The sequence below is a fragment of the Uranotaenia lowii genome, chromosome 1 (assembly GCF_029784155.1).
Source record: "Uranotaenia lowii strain MFRU-FL chromosome 1, ASM2978415v1, whole genome shotgun sequence".
Taxonomy (NCBI): Eukaryota; Metazoa; Arthropoda; class Insecta; order Diptera; family Culicidae; genus Uranotaenia; species Uranotaenia lowii.
Window position 1 is genome coordinate 85,856,945 of NC_073691.1, and position 14,570 is coordinate 85,871,514.

The 14,570-nt window shown below is 36.6% G+C and overlaps 1 protein-coding gene across 4 annotated transcripts in view; it reads right to left on the reverse strand.

The window, feature by feature from the left end:
- Positions 1-14,570, reverse strand: part of LOC129755821 (mucin-6) — a 147,170-nt gene that overhangs the window by 34,702 nt on the left and 97,898 nt on the right. For all 4 annotated transcript variants that reach the window (XM_055752525.1, XM_055752509.1, XM_055752516.1 and 1 more), the window contains 2 exons: positions 7,067-7,433; positions 6,783-6,923 (listed from right to left, as the gene is read on the reverse strand). In XM_055752525.1, the coding sequence (XP_055608500.1) occupies positions 6,783-6,923; positions 7,067-7,433 (508 nt within the window). The remainder of the gene's footprint in view (positions 1-6,782; positions 6,924-7,066; positions 7,434-14,570) is intronic.

A 14,570-nucleotide genomic window follows, 5' to 3' on the forward strand; every position in this document is an offset into this window, starting at 1 on the left:
AGCACTGTCCATCGTGCCAAGGTAAGATTGGGTCTAAAGACATTGAAGAAGCAGGAGAACCCTAAGTCGAATCAAAAACAAGCTGTCTCCGTCAAACCAAGAGCTCGTAAATTAGGTATATCTGCGTGGAAAATCGATGTGTGATATCATCGAAGACGAAACCTATTACAAGTTTGATTAAAAACGCTTCCAGGTGGCCAATATTATGCTTTTTGAGATGGCCAAAGTAGTGACGAAACGGGAACATCATATTCTATCGTAAAATTCGGTAAAAAGGTAAAGGTTTGGCAAGCCATAAATATGTTGGTGTGACATGCTTTGGAAGCCGTTCGTGACCACTGACTAAATGAATACAGCTGTTTAAGTCCGAGAATGCCTGAACCGTCGCCTGATCCCCATGATCCGCAAGCATGGTACTGTTTAGGCCGGATTTTACCTCAGTCCACTACTCAAAAGACACGATGTCTTGGTACAAATCTAACATAGTCCAGATCGAAGGAGAGGAATCCGCAGAATCGTCCGTTTACCAAATCGTAGGTATTTGAGAAATCACGCGAAACATGCAGATGCTATCGAAAACTTCGCGAAAGACTGGTAAAAAGTGACCGTATCATCGCAAATCAGTCTGTGCTGCAGCTAATAAGCAATCTCCGATCGAAAACTCGATCACTGGCATACGATTTACCGGATTCTAATTTTTTGATTGATTCACTGTTAAAGATGACTATAGAGAACATAAAAGTGATAAACAAAAAATTTGCTCCTAAATTGTGTTTATACTGTTTATTTCAAGTCATGCTTAGACATAATGGCACATGCTATAGGAGGAAGAAATTAGCTGAAATCCTTAGAATACATTAAAGGATAAATCCAAACCCAGTGAGAGGGCTTTGTTCAAAGTCTGAAGAAAACTCTAAAAAAGTTTAAACCTACTACACAATCACCTTGCACACCTTCAATAACGTAGGTTTTTAAAGTGCGTTAGACCTATTTATAAATTAGGAGAGCATTTTTATCCGAATATCTATTCAACCTATTAATAAAACTGACCTCCAAATAATAGACCCTTGATGAGCACCGAGAGACAGAAAATTAAAATTGTCATTTATATGTAACCAATCCAACAGGTCGATAAAAATGCGCATAATGATGCGTTTATGCATAATACTCGGTTTTCAATCCGGTGTGGCGATGACGGTTCATTGAACAACCCGTGTCCCCTAACGCTGATTGATGGTAACATCCGGTGGTGGCAACATGCTCGTGACCATCGACCAACCGGCAACAGAAGCCCTGCTGATGCTGCTGCGAATCTAAACATCACGTGGGGCTGGTCAGGTTTTTTTTCAGCCACCTGTAGGTACGGTAAATTTCATCGGTCAATTTTTCATTGCCACCCGCACATTTTGGGTCCAATTTCATTACGGTTAGGGTAATTAATTTATGAGCTTTACTTCGGTAAATGATGCATATCGTCGACCGTTCAAGCGGATAACGTTCTTTGAGTAAATTTGTTATTAGACCTGCGGGACCCTATGAGCTATTTATTCAGACGTTCATTCAATTTTGTTCAACTGAATTGCAATCATTTTTACACGAGGCAAATATATAGCAAAGTCACTGTAGAGAATAATAGTACGAACAATTAATAAGTCAGTCATGTTCATAACTTGACAATGTTTTATTGATATTTTCTCAGTGTCTGACATGAGAGAATAAAAAGAGAAAATCCTCTCTCCCTTTTGATGACTGGGATATGGAAAAGAAAAGAAAGAGACGATGTTATTGAATTCCGAGTAGAAAGAGAAACACACATGTGGGTGCAGTCTATTAACGAATCTTTACACTAACGGACAGTTTTGTTGTAGCTGCGTGAAATATTTGTGAAATTGTGATAAAAAGAAAATATCAAGGAAGGATCACGACAATGGCGACAGTCGGTAAGAATGTTTATTTATTAGTTGAAAATATTTCCCTTACTCCTTAATACGGGAAAGAAAATTATAAGCGACCTGGTTCTGTGAACCTGAGGTGACGCTCTGATTGGTATGTTGAAAAAAAGCGACCCGGTTCATTAGAACCCGAAGTGACGCCATGATTTCTTAAGAAAAAGCGACCCGGTTCCAAAGAACCCGAGGTGACGCTCTGTTCGGTATAAAAAAAAAGCGACCCGGTTCTGAAGAACCCGAGGTGACGCTATGAATAGTTATGGAAAAGCGACCCGGTTCCTAAGAACCCGAGGTGACGCTCAGATTGGTAACAAAAAAATGCGACCCGGTTCATTGTAGCCCGAGGTGACGCCATAATTAGTTACGAAAAAGCGACCCGGTTCCGAAGAACCCGAGGTGACGCTCTGATCGGTTACAAAAAAAGCGACCCGGTTCCGTAGAACCCGAGGTGACGCTTTGTGTGGTATAAAAAAAGCGACCCGGTTCTGAAGAACCCGAGGTGACGCTATGAATAGTTATGGAAAAGCGACCCGGTTCCTAAGAACCCGAGGTGACGCTCAGATTGGTAACAAAGAAATGCGACCCGGTTCATTGTAGCCCGAGGTGACGCCATAATTAGTTACGAAAAAGCGACCCGGTTCCGAAGAACCCGAGGTGACGCTCTGATCGGTTACAAAAAAAGCGACCCGGTTCCGAAGAACCTGAGGTGACGCCATGATTTGTTACGCAAAAGCGACCTGGTTCCTTGGAACCCGAGGTGACGCGATGATTATTTGCGGAGGAGCGACTCGGTTCAGCGGAACCCAAGGTGACGCTTTGTTTGGCTACAATAAACTAACGATCTGGTTCCGGTTTCGGTTATTCCGACCATTGTGATCGGACTTACGTTCAATGAACTATAAAATGGTTCCAAGTAGCATGGCTGAGTTTCATATCCACTTAAAGGCAAGAATCTTTCAATTTCATTTCAAAATTTTGACATCGTCCGGTCACTACAGTAATTAGAAATCATATTTGCAAAATTAAAACTAGAAATTAAAATGAATATTTAACTGCTGTGTATGGTCTCGGTATGCAGATCCAATCAGATGACTTAACAAACTTGTATCTAATGCATGCTGTATCTGAAATATGAATTGGGATTGTAGCTCCATTTAAATTATACTGGTTGGATATCAATTAAGAGATCTCAAATACGAAATATAAATCAGAAATTGAATGCAAAATATAATTGATTTTGAAATTTAGGTCATAATCTTAAAAGGAGTTTGAAGCAAAGTTAGAAACTTATTTTGAATTGACTGTCTCAATCTATAGTTTAATTCAATCGAAGATGCAAACGTTAATTTCGTATTTTGAAAAAGACGAGGAAAGACAAACGAGCCTATTATAGAGAAGAAGGCGGTCGTAGGTGGTCAAAAGTCAATGAAAGAATCCTCCAGTTCAGACGATAACTAACAACACAATCAGCGACCTGTTTCCAATCAATTCGTAGAAACTGAGGTGACGCTTGAATAGAAAATTGTAACCAGGTTCCGGTAAATTTTCAATAAAATCTATAATTGGAGTTGTGACCTGGTTTCGGTTCGTCTAGAGAGTCTGAGACGATGTTTTTTCTGATAGAAAGTATATAGTAAAAAAAGAGTCCTGATGAGACGAAAATCTAAGCGTTGCTTAGTGGTAGCGTGTTCGATTCTCTCCACGAAGGTCGGGGTTTGATCCTCAAGCTGGACAAAGATAAATAAACTGGAAATCATGTTTTAACATTCTCTGTGGTATATGTTTGAATGAATGTTGAAAGGTGCGTTTCACGTAACGTTGCGTTTTCCAAAAAGAAAAACCTACTGAGCAGGCTAATCACAACATCCCTTTAAATGGATCTCTTTAAAGGAAATTTTCTTCCATTGAGATCCTTATCGTAATATTGTTTAATTATAGCATACATTTCCTCGCAGTAAATAATAAACTTTTGTGTTCTCAGCATGATTAAAATTTTGTTCGCGTTGAAGTTTCTTTGTTTTGCTGCCAGACGTGCTGAGAACAGTAGCGTCCATTACCAGGGGGCTCAATTGAGCCTCTTGGTGTGGGGGAGTGTGGTGGGCCGCTACATAAAAAAAAAACAATTTTACGAGATTAAATAAACATACAAATTTAAAGGTCTAAGGAAGAAACGACTAACACTTATATAAACCAGAGATGAGCGATGTTCTTATAAAATTTATATTTTTAGCAATATAAATTCATGTCTTGAGTTCGAACTTCAATTGAATCACTTTCATCAAGAGATTTTATTCCTTCATTTCAACCCCCCCCCCCCCCCCCCCAATGAGCATTGATCAACAGGGTTTCAAACAATCGTTTGATGGTTTAGCTTGGGCTGTTGCGAGGAGGAACAAAGCATTGAGGTACGAAGTGTGGGGAGTTTTGAGGTGCTCGGCCCGGAGCCACAATGCCTAATGAACTTGTTACTTGTCAAGCAAACCCCAGGAATTCTAAATTAAATCGCCGAAAATTTTTTACGTGCTTTTACTTTGGAAACAAATATAGTCAGATTACTTGCACTAATCTAATGGTATAGGTGCTAGTCAGGACGTTCTTTATGGAAACGATTTTAAGAGGTCCAATCTACCACGAAAGTGTAAAGTTTTTCGCGAATGCGTACGAGCAACCAAATTAATATGATTCTTTTGCTGCCTGGTATCCATGAGTGTTTGACGTAATTTGAATAAACGGAGGTTCCAGAGAGCAGTATCGATCTTTCGACGTTCAATGCTTAATTGATTTGGAACGGCTGAATGGAGTTGTTATCGATTGATAAAGCTTGCACTATGCATAGTAGTTGGATAGAACGGTTTGGTCGAATCCCGTCCAAAAGTGGGTATTCAATTGACTTGGAGTTCTGACAATAATTGAGGGCTAGCGGAGCAAGTTGAATTTCGATTCCTTCCATAGTAAAGGCTTCCACTCGGGGAACTTTGAGTTGTTTCACTGAATAAAGAAATTTAATGTCCATCATGATCGGCGGGTTTCGTGAGATTCCAAAAATGATTGAGAGCGGTCCTCTGCCGTTGTAAGTGTTGTATAACCTTGGGATCCATGGTTCGTCTTCGGTTTCACTGCAGGAGGCTCGAATTAGCGCGGATAGACTTATGAAAAGCTGGGACATCCTTTGTTTGTTTTCGGAACATTGCAATGTTTTGATTCAAGACTCGCGCGCAGCATAATCAATCCTCTACTGTAGTGAAGCTGCGTGCAAGGTTGAACGCAAGAAAGGTTAAACACTCAGAGAAAAATATCTCGATATTTTTGGAGAATAAATAATCAAAACTGTTTTTCTAATTAAAAAAAATACTGTTATAAAAGCACTCTATTTAAAGAGGTAGCGGTATAGAGTATTTGAATGAAAAAAAAAATAATACTGGGTATTCTACTTTAAAAAAATCTAAATGAATGGACGATAAATAATTGATTCACAATAACGTAAAAAAAAAAATTAAATAAATCTTGAAAAAAATTATTTGATTGACGACACGATATCAATACATTTAGAATGACATTTTAGTTTGTTACTGATTTTTAGAAATAAAATTGACTCATTTTAAGCTCTGAAAAATGCCACAAAGGAAATTTTCTTTCGATCATAATTAACTAATCAGATCGGAATGAATTCATAATATTAATTCGACACAAGTCCTTCAATAATTTTATGTTTCAAAGAGTAGAGGTGAAGGGTAATGTAGAGAATAATAGTACGAACAATTAATAAGTCAGTCATGTTCATAACTTGACAATGTTTTATTGATATTTTCTCAGTGTCTGACATGAGAGAATAAAAAGAGAAAATCCTCTCTCCCTTTTGATGACTGGGATATGGAAAAGAAAAGAAAGAGACGATGTTATTGAATTCCGAGTAGAAAGAGAAACACACATGTGGGTGCAGTCTATTAACGAATCTTTACACTAACGGACAGTTTTGTTGTAGCTGCGTGAAATATTTGTGAAATTGTGATAAAAAGAAAATATCAAGGAAGGATCACGACAGTCACCACCAAACAACTGGAGAAAACCAACCGGCTTTAAATTGATATCCATACCTACATGTTACAGTTGCGTTCAAAAAATAATGAATGTATTTACAATGACTGTAAACAAAGATACTGCTATTTCCGTAAAAAGGGAAATTCGGAATTATTTCCCTAAATTTGCTGTATTTTGACAATTTTGATTGAAAAATCTTGAAATTTGATCCAAAGATGCACAATTGTATGGGTTTAAAAACTTTAACAAAGCTGATTTAATTTATTACTATTTAACGTAATTAGTTTAAAATAAGATTTTGTTTTGAATTTTTTTTTTCTAAATACGCATATTTTCGGCATGAATCATGTCAAAATCGTATTCTTTAAAGAAAAATTAATCATCTCCGCTTTGAAATGAACTTCAATACACTTTAGGCTCTAAAATTAGAGTTTTTGGAGTTTTCAGAAATTATTATTAAATGGATATGGAATTGAAAACCCGACTTCTTTGTCCGCATAACTTAAAAAGAGTTTTGGTAGATTTTCGATAGATTTTCCCCGTTAATCGTGCGTTCGATAGAGGATAGTCTTCCTTACAATGTAGCAAAACTTCAGAGTTGCTGATTTTCGTGATGAAATGGTTCTAAAACAAACACCGTGTAATATATCTTGTGTTAGATAAAACTTGCCAGAGAAGCTGAAATAAGATTCAATGTCATTAAGCTGTTTACCCAACGATGTGTAGCTTATGTATTTATGTGTCTGTCGGTTTAAAATCAGATTGAAACACCGATAAGCGGAAACATATTCTTACCATCAGACTCGATTTCAGTACCGTAAGATGTCAACGCATTTTTGTAGTGTGACGATGGCTTTGGGGGAATGTAGGCATGGCTGGCCGGCACACTGATCGATGGGCCGTGCGAATCATGTGGGAATTCGTAGCTAGTGAAACCTGAATTTGACAATAAAAAAAGAAGGACATTATTTTTATAACACATATCAATTTTTTCAAAACATTTGTTTATCTTTAAAAAACATTTAAAAATAATATTTTTAGCTTAAATTATTGATAAATTAATCAAACAACAAACTTACTCTCGCTTGAGGGTGCGGTATGGTGGTGACCAGACGATGAGGACGAAAGTCCAGCCGACGACGACGAGGCCCCGCTGACAATTCCAGCCGAACCGGAACTCAGCTTGGCGAACGGCGATATGTGGGCGTGGGAGTGCGACGAGTGCGGAACGAGATGGGCGGATGTGGTGATCTTTTTGCCAACATTGGACACGGCATCTCCACCGGCGGCAATTACCTTTCCGATGCCGCTGACGGCATATCCGGAGCCCTTGATCAGCTGACCCTTGAGCACGGTCACTCCACCGGTGATGGCTTTAACCGCCTGGAACAGGGTGTTGAGGATGGACTTCTTGAGGCCCCATCCGTCGAAATGATGTGGTTCCTCCTGAAAAAAAGCAGATGGTACAATTTGCATGAAGACTTTCGAGCATTCTGTTTATTTTTCATCAAATAAGCGATTTATTTTATCATATCATTTAAAACGTTTAAGTAAAAAACAGCATTAACAAACTTTCTAATAACCGGCATTGTCCGCACAGCCAAGATAAGCTATGCGTGTGTATGTAAGCCTCCAATTCTCATCCCTTTCCCATCATAAACAAAGGAGGATGAAAAAATTTACCTGCCAAATGGCAGATGGCCAATGCAGTGCAGTGGCGTTTTTTGGTAATCGGCGGTGGCAGAAATACTATGACAATAAACATATATTCGTTTGCTATCCGACTCAGATGATGCACTGGGTGAGAATCGGACTGGCAAGCCGAGATCAGATGTTGCAGTTAGTTCGATTCTCGCTATAATTTTTTCAAAGATGAATTATTCAATAGGATGAAAATCCCATAAGTTTCGCTCGAATGTAGTGGTCATGCATCATTTTGCTTCAAAGCGCGAGTCTTTATGCCAATAGTGCTTTTCCAATCATATCATCTTTGGTACAGGACACTTTTCAACGCATTTTTGGCACAAAGATTTGCTACATAGGCATTGGATTTTCGCAACCTCTTCTATGGCTGTACCTTGATATATGGCTTAGACTCAAACATTTTTTCTTCTCAAAACTACATTGCATTTGATAAAAAATATTTTTGTGTTCGAAAATTTAGTTTAAAAGTAAAAAACGACAAAGAACCTATAAAACCAAACGATTCCAATACAGAAACGCTACGAAAAGAGACTAATTTTCATGCAATACTTCGCGAGGCACCAGCAATAATGTTAGCTTTTATTGTTTTCCAGTGCCAAAAGACATACTCCTGTTAAATAGCTAATAACTTTTTTTTCCCTTTAAAACACAAAGTTACGGTCTTGGACAAAGTTGTTCAACGGAAAATTTCTTTTAAAGAATTTATAAATCAGCACAAAAACCATTAGCAGGCTCGGTTCCACAGAAGAAACAGAAATGTTGTTGATTTTTCAGTACCGTAAAACGGGGTAACATTGATCACCGGGGTAAATTTGACCAACAATATACTTTTACACATTATCATCAATAACTCAGTCTATTGTTTGAATTTTTGAAAACTGTTTTCTACGTTTGAAAGCCTATTAATTGAGTATCAAATAGACAAAATTTGATTTGTATTGGAATTTTTTTTCTGTTATTAAAAAATATAATTTCAAAATCCTAAAATATCTAATTTTCCAAGGCTCGCAAACAAACAGCTCTTCTGATGATACCAAAAAGCATTTAGAAGCAAAAGGGTTGTTTAATGTGAAAGAACAACTTTTTTTCTTTGTATATGAACAGTTATAGTGCTATTTTTATAGTCATTCAATGACAAATTTTTGATTTTAAAAAAATAAGGACATTTTCCAAGAGTAAGCCCGTATTGGACGAATGGATAGGAACCCTATCAAATCGTTAACTTTGAAAAAAAAAATGAAAATGGAAATAGTGGGAGGGCCAAGGGGAATTTGTGAAGGTAAAATTTCATTTGTATTTTGAAGCTCAAACTTTTTAGCAATTATAATTATTTTTGCCCCTAAATGTAGGCAGCATCATAGTTCTTTTTTTGATTATAAATATTTTTAAAATAAAACGATAAAAATCAAGATTAAATTGATAAACTAGCATTTGTAAACATTATAAAGGTGTTTTGTATCCTTTATGATCAAGAAAACTCATTAAAACCGTCAGAATAGAGACAGATCAATGTCACCCCAAAGCATCAAATTCTGAACAGAGACGAAAACGATTTTTAAATCAAATTTAAAGAGGTCTAATAAATTTCTGCATCCATGTTTTACGTTCATAGGAGTCCAGTACTGGTTTTAAAAATCTTCTCGATTTTCGGTTGATTTTTCTCGGTGATTTTAAAATAACTTCCATTTAGTTTACGTTTCGGTTTACTTTATTAAAAATTTTCAACCATCTTCAGAACTGTTTAAATAACGGAAAAAAAAAAATAAAAAATTAACTTATCAATTAAAAATTTAAAAAAATATCATCTTACACTAAAGCTATTATACGCCTGCTGGGGCAATCAAATTTTAATTTTCGCAGTCACTGTTGTTGCTGCTGCTGCCGCTAACTGTCGACGCTATTACTGTTTTCCGCCTGACTTCCGCGTCGTCTTTTTCTCGTAGCTTTTTCCACAGACCGTTGTAGACACTTTAGATACCTTTGGTATCCTGTTGGATGTTTACCGCTCGATTCTCTCGCATTTTGATGTGTAATTTTTCGGCTATCCGTCGGTGGGTCGTGTTGGTAATTCTCTCCAATATTCTCGTTTTAGAGAAACCAAAAACATGACCAGGACCGTTGTCTAAAGCGTGTTGCGCCAACCCCGTGGATTTTTGTTTTAGGCGTACGTTATTCTCGTGCTGCTTGATGCGTTTGAACAATGTTTGAGAAGTTTGTCCAATGTACTCGTTACCGCAAGAGCATGAGATGGCGTACACGACATTCGTTTGCTGCATTAACGGTATTGGGTCCTTGAGCTTCGTGAAGATGTTCGACTTAATTTTATCACACGGCTTGGGAGCAGCAACCAGATTGTATCTCCGCAAGATTTTGGCAACTTTTTCAGTCAAACGTGGTATGTACGGGAGCGATACGAAGCGACTGCCGTCCGGTTTATGTTCTTTGTTTTCCAAAGTGTTGAACATCAGATGTACTCTTTTTTGTATTATGTTGTCGACCATATTTTGCGGATAGTTGTTTTTCTTGAGAATTGACTTTACTGTTACTATGCTGTTTTTTCTGTTTTTAGCATCGGACAGTTTTAACGCACGATCAATAAGCGCAAATGCTGTATTGGATTTGTGCGTATATGGGCTTTCAGAAAAGAAATCTAAATAGCGCCCATCCGGTTGCTTAGGGAACCAAGACTTTTCGATCTTCTCCCCTGTTCTGTGCAAAGTCATATCAAGAAAGCGGATTTTCGCATCATTCTCCCTCTCGATGGTGAATTTCAGGCTCGTGTGTGCGGAGTTAAATGTATTGAAAATTGTGTCCACATCTTCTTCCCGTGCAACGATGAAGCAATCATCCACATAGCGCCTGTACATCGAGATGTGAACATTCTTCTTCTTCAGTTTTTCAATACATTCTTGTTCAAGTTGTTCCATTGCGATATTTGCGGCGACACAACTTATCGGTGAGCCCATCGGAACTCCATGGATCTGTTCGTAAAATTTAGAGCTGTATTGGAAAAATGATGCACCCAATACAACCCTAAGAGCTTGTTCCAGTGAGCCAAGCGGGATGTCGGTGTATTTCCTTAGCTAAACAACGGTCTGTGGAAAAAGCTACGAGAAAAAGACGACGCGGAAGTCAGGCGGAAAACAGTAGTAGCGTCGACAGTTAGCGGCAGCAGCAGCAACAACAGTGACTGCGAAAATTAAAATTTGATTGCCCCAGCAGGCGTATAATAGCTTTAGTGTAAGAAGATATTTTTTAAATTTTTAATTGATAAGTTAATTTTTTATTTTTTTTTCCGTTATTTAAACAGTTCTGAAGATGGTTGAAAATTTTTAATAAAGTAAACCGAAACGTAAACTAAATGGAAGTTATTTTAAAATCACCGAGAAAAATCAACCGAAAATCGAGAAGATAAAAGGAACGGTGACCGAAACCCAGTTTATGGTTTTAAAAATATAAAACAAGCCACATTCTTCTTAACAGAAAAAATAATCGAAATATTATGAAAAAAGTGATCAATACTACCCCGGATTACGGTACAAAAAATTCATTTTCCCATACTAAACTAAAAGATCAAATTTACTCATCTAAACATTACTTAAAAATTTTGCAAAAATTCATGAATGAGTTTTGAATCAAAACAAAACTTTTTAGAGCTCAGCGTTCTAGCAATTCAAAGATTACTCCAAATCGATTCAGTCTATTGCATACTTAAAGGCGCAATTTTGTAGTTTTAATATAAATACAATATTTTGAGTTCTTTTTAACACATAATTACTGGATAAACATAAGTTATTGGACAAATGATAGAAATATAATGATAACCAATTCCATTCAGAAGAAAAATATATCTTTTCGGACTCTAGGGATCAATTAGATCCATAACATAAAAAAATAATCTGTTTTTGCGAAATTCAATTTTGATTTTCAGTAATTCTACTCATAAATTCTGCGGCGGTTTTCTGTGATGGAAATAAAATTTACTGTCAACTGGGGCATCATGCAACACTTATCGACTTCAATGGCTTTCAAAAACTTAATGTCCAAAACTTAATCATACCGCTTGTACATCAAAAGTTTCAAGGTTGATGGAACATCAAATTAACGTAGTCCGAAGAAATATAAGTTTCTTAGTTTTTTTTTTAATTTTCTAAATCATGTGATTTTCAGCCTACTCAGAAAAAGGGTTGCAACAAACTTTGTTTATGATAAAACATCAAATGAAAACGTTTGAAAATTTACAGTTTTTGATATATTTGTGATGTCATAAGAGCAAGTTCACGGGTGTTGGGAAAAAGTGGTAGAAATTTTGACACTTTAAGCACATTTTGAAAATTTTACCATGCAAAAATGTTTTCAAGAGCTTTGGGCGTTGTATTTTTTTACAGCACTGTTTCTATTTCCGCCATATATGATAGAAATATTGCTATTTTTGCATCACAGCATGCGAAAATACAACACGTGTTGCAGTGTTCGGCATCGCTAACTGAAAAATTAGCGCCGCTAGTTAAATCGCTAACTCATTCAAAAATAGCGATCGCTAATTGAAAACGCTAAATGTGCCGAAAAAGTTATCGCTTCGCACTTAAAGCGCTAATCGCTAACTGTTGATCAACAATAAGGCCGGAACAAATATTAAATTCGTCTATTGTCACTTGGACTTGATACATCACGAAGGGAGGATAAAAAAGAAGAATTTGATATTTGGTCCAGCTTAATAATATATAGGTAAATAAATAATAAATATAAATAGGAATAACTAAATATTAAATATTTTATTGGAGGTTAGATAAATTGATCGAATTGTCATATAATTAGAAGAACAAAACACAATTTGTCGAAGATGAGAATTTTATCAACTCTCGTTCTAAAAATTAAAAAAAAATCTAATTTTCAAACAATTCAAGAGAAAATTTTAAAATGTGGAAGATGTAGTTTTGTATTGGTTAACGCCATTTACATATTGTTTTTTTTTCTGTGAATGTTGTGAAAAGAAGTGGTATAAGAGGGAAAAAATGACCCAAAATACACATTTCCTCTGACTCTAATAGGCATTCCTCCACTGAGATTATTATAAAAGACAAATTTCGCTTGCAGCGCATATTGGGGTCAGAATGGTATTCAATGTCACCTCAACTTAATAAATGACAAGAAGTATATTATATCAGCAATAATACGAGAGATTGATGCAAATATATGGAGGTTAGCGTTCTTCAATTAGCGGAACCAAAAATTAGCGGAACTTTTTAATTCGCTAGCTAAAAGTTAGCGGACTAACTAGCGATTAGCGGAATAGCGCATTAAACGAACACAAACACATACAGGATCTCAATGAAACTTGATGTTTCCTCGAAGAGAATCCTTTTTTCTTAACTCTAAGTGTTTCGAGGATATGATGGCTAGCATCTTACAATTGCTAAAACCACCAAACCACAGAAAGTGTACTATGTATGCCGTGACCGGAATTCGATCTCATATCCACTGGCTTAGAAAACTTGAAGGCTATCCTCTACGCCACGGGCTACGGCTTTTGTGCCGAACACTGACGTGTTGTAAAAAAACTAGAAGGCCACATATCTTGCAAGTGTTTTTGCATAGTAAAATAACTTCTACCACTTTTTCCTAACACTAGTGAACTTGCTCTAAAGCATTGGTAATTTTTGGGTTTGTTCGAATTAAATTTAACATTTTTCTGTCAAAAATGTTTTTAAAAAAAAGCATGTGGTGGTTGCATACAATTAGGGATAAAAAAATACTTCGAAAAATTTTGCTAGGTGGCTGAAAACATAAAAATTAATGTTTTGAAGGATGACATTTTGAAATTAACAAACGCGTGATGCAAAACAATCACACTTCAGCGTGTTGAAACGAGATTTAAAAGGTTAATATTTGAAGGATGACAATTTGAAATTAACAAACGCGTGATGCAAAACAATCACACTCCAGCGTGTTGAAACGAGATTTAAAAGGTCAATATTTGATTTTCATTTTGAAACATTTTAGCCCAGACTTGTAATTAGATGATAAAAATATTTATTTAAAAAAATTGGTGAGTGTCCAAAAAAAATTTTTACACCAACACTGGGATAATAAAAGGTGTTCTGGAACGAACAAATCATCATGGCCGCACTGTAGAGTCAAAAGGGCCCAGTTATAACATGGTGATGCTGCGCGCATTAACGGCGATAATGCGCACCAAAATCATCGGCTTTTCCTCGGCAACGAAGAAGGTTTTCCGAAGGGTCCAGCCAAAGTCAGCCCAAGGCTCGGCCTCTTTTCCCTACAAACCACCAACGGAACAGGTAACCATCCATCAACGGCCCGGGAGCGGCCTTCATCAGAAGCTAACGATGGGCACAGTCAGAGGCCTATGTGCCATAGTCAGATGTCCAGAGCGGCAAGTGTTAGTCAAAGTTTGTAATTTAGTTATTAAGTCGTAATACAGTCCACTTAGAAGTTTGTAATGTTTTGAGAATGAGTGCGTTTTCATTCGGTAAAGAAAACCTGATGCTATCGATCCTGCCATCAGGGGCGATCCTGAACAAAAGGAATATAAAGTTTGCAGGTGATACCATTGAACCAATTCGTCATACTGGGTTAAGTTTTTTACGGTATCTAAAAATGTAAAAATTTGCTCGATTTTTCAAACTTCTTATGAGAACCAAAAAGTTTAAAAAAAAAATCGATTTACTAAAAAATTGAATATGTACGAATGTTGCATCTTACCCTGCTGTTTTATGAGGCCCCGTTTGACGGTATTTCATGAAAAAGCTCTAAAAATAGGGGTTTTCACAATTTACATGAGAAAAATCAATTAAAATCACCAATCTTATCATATTTTTTCCAAAACAAAGTAAGAAATAAAAAAAAATCACAGAA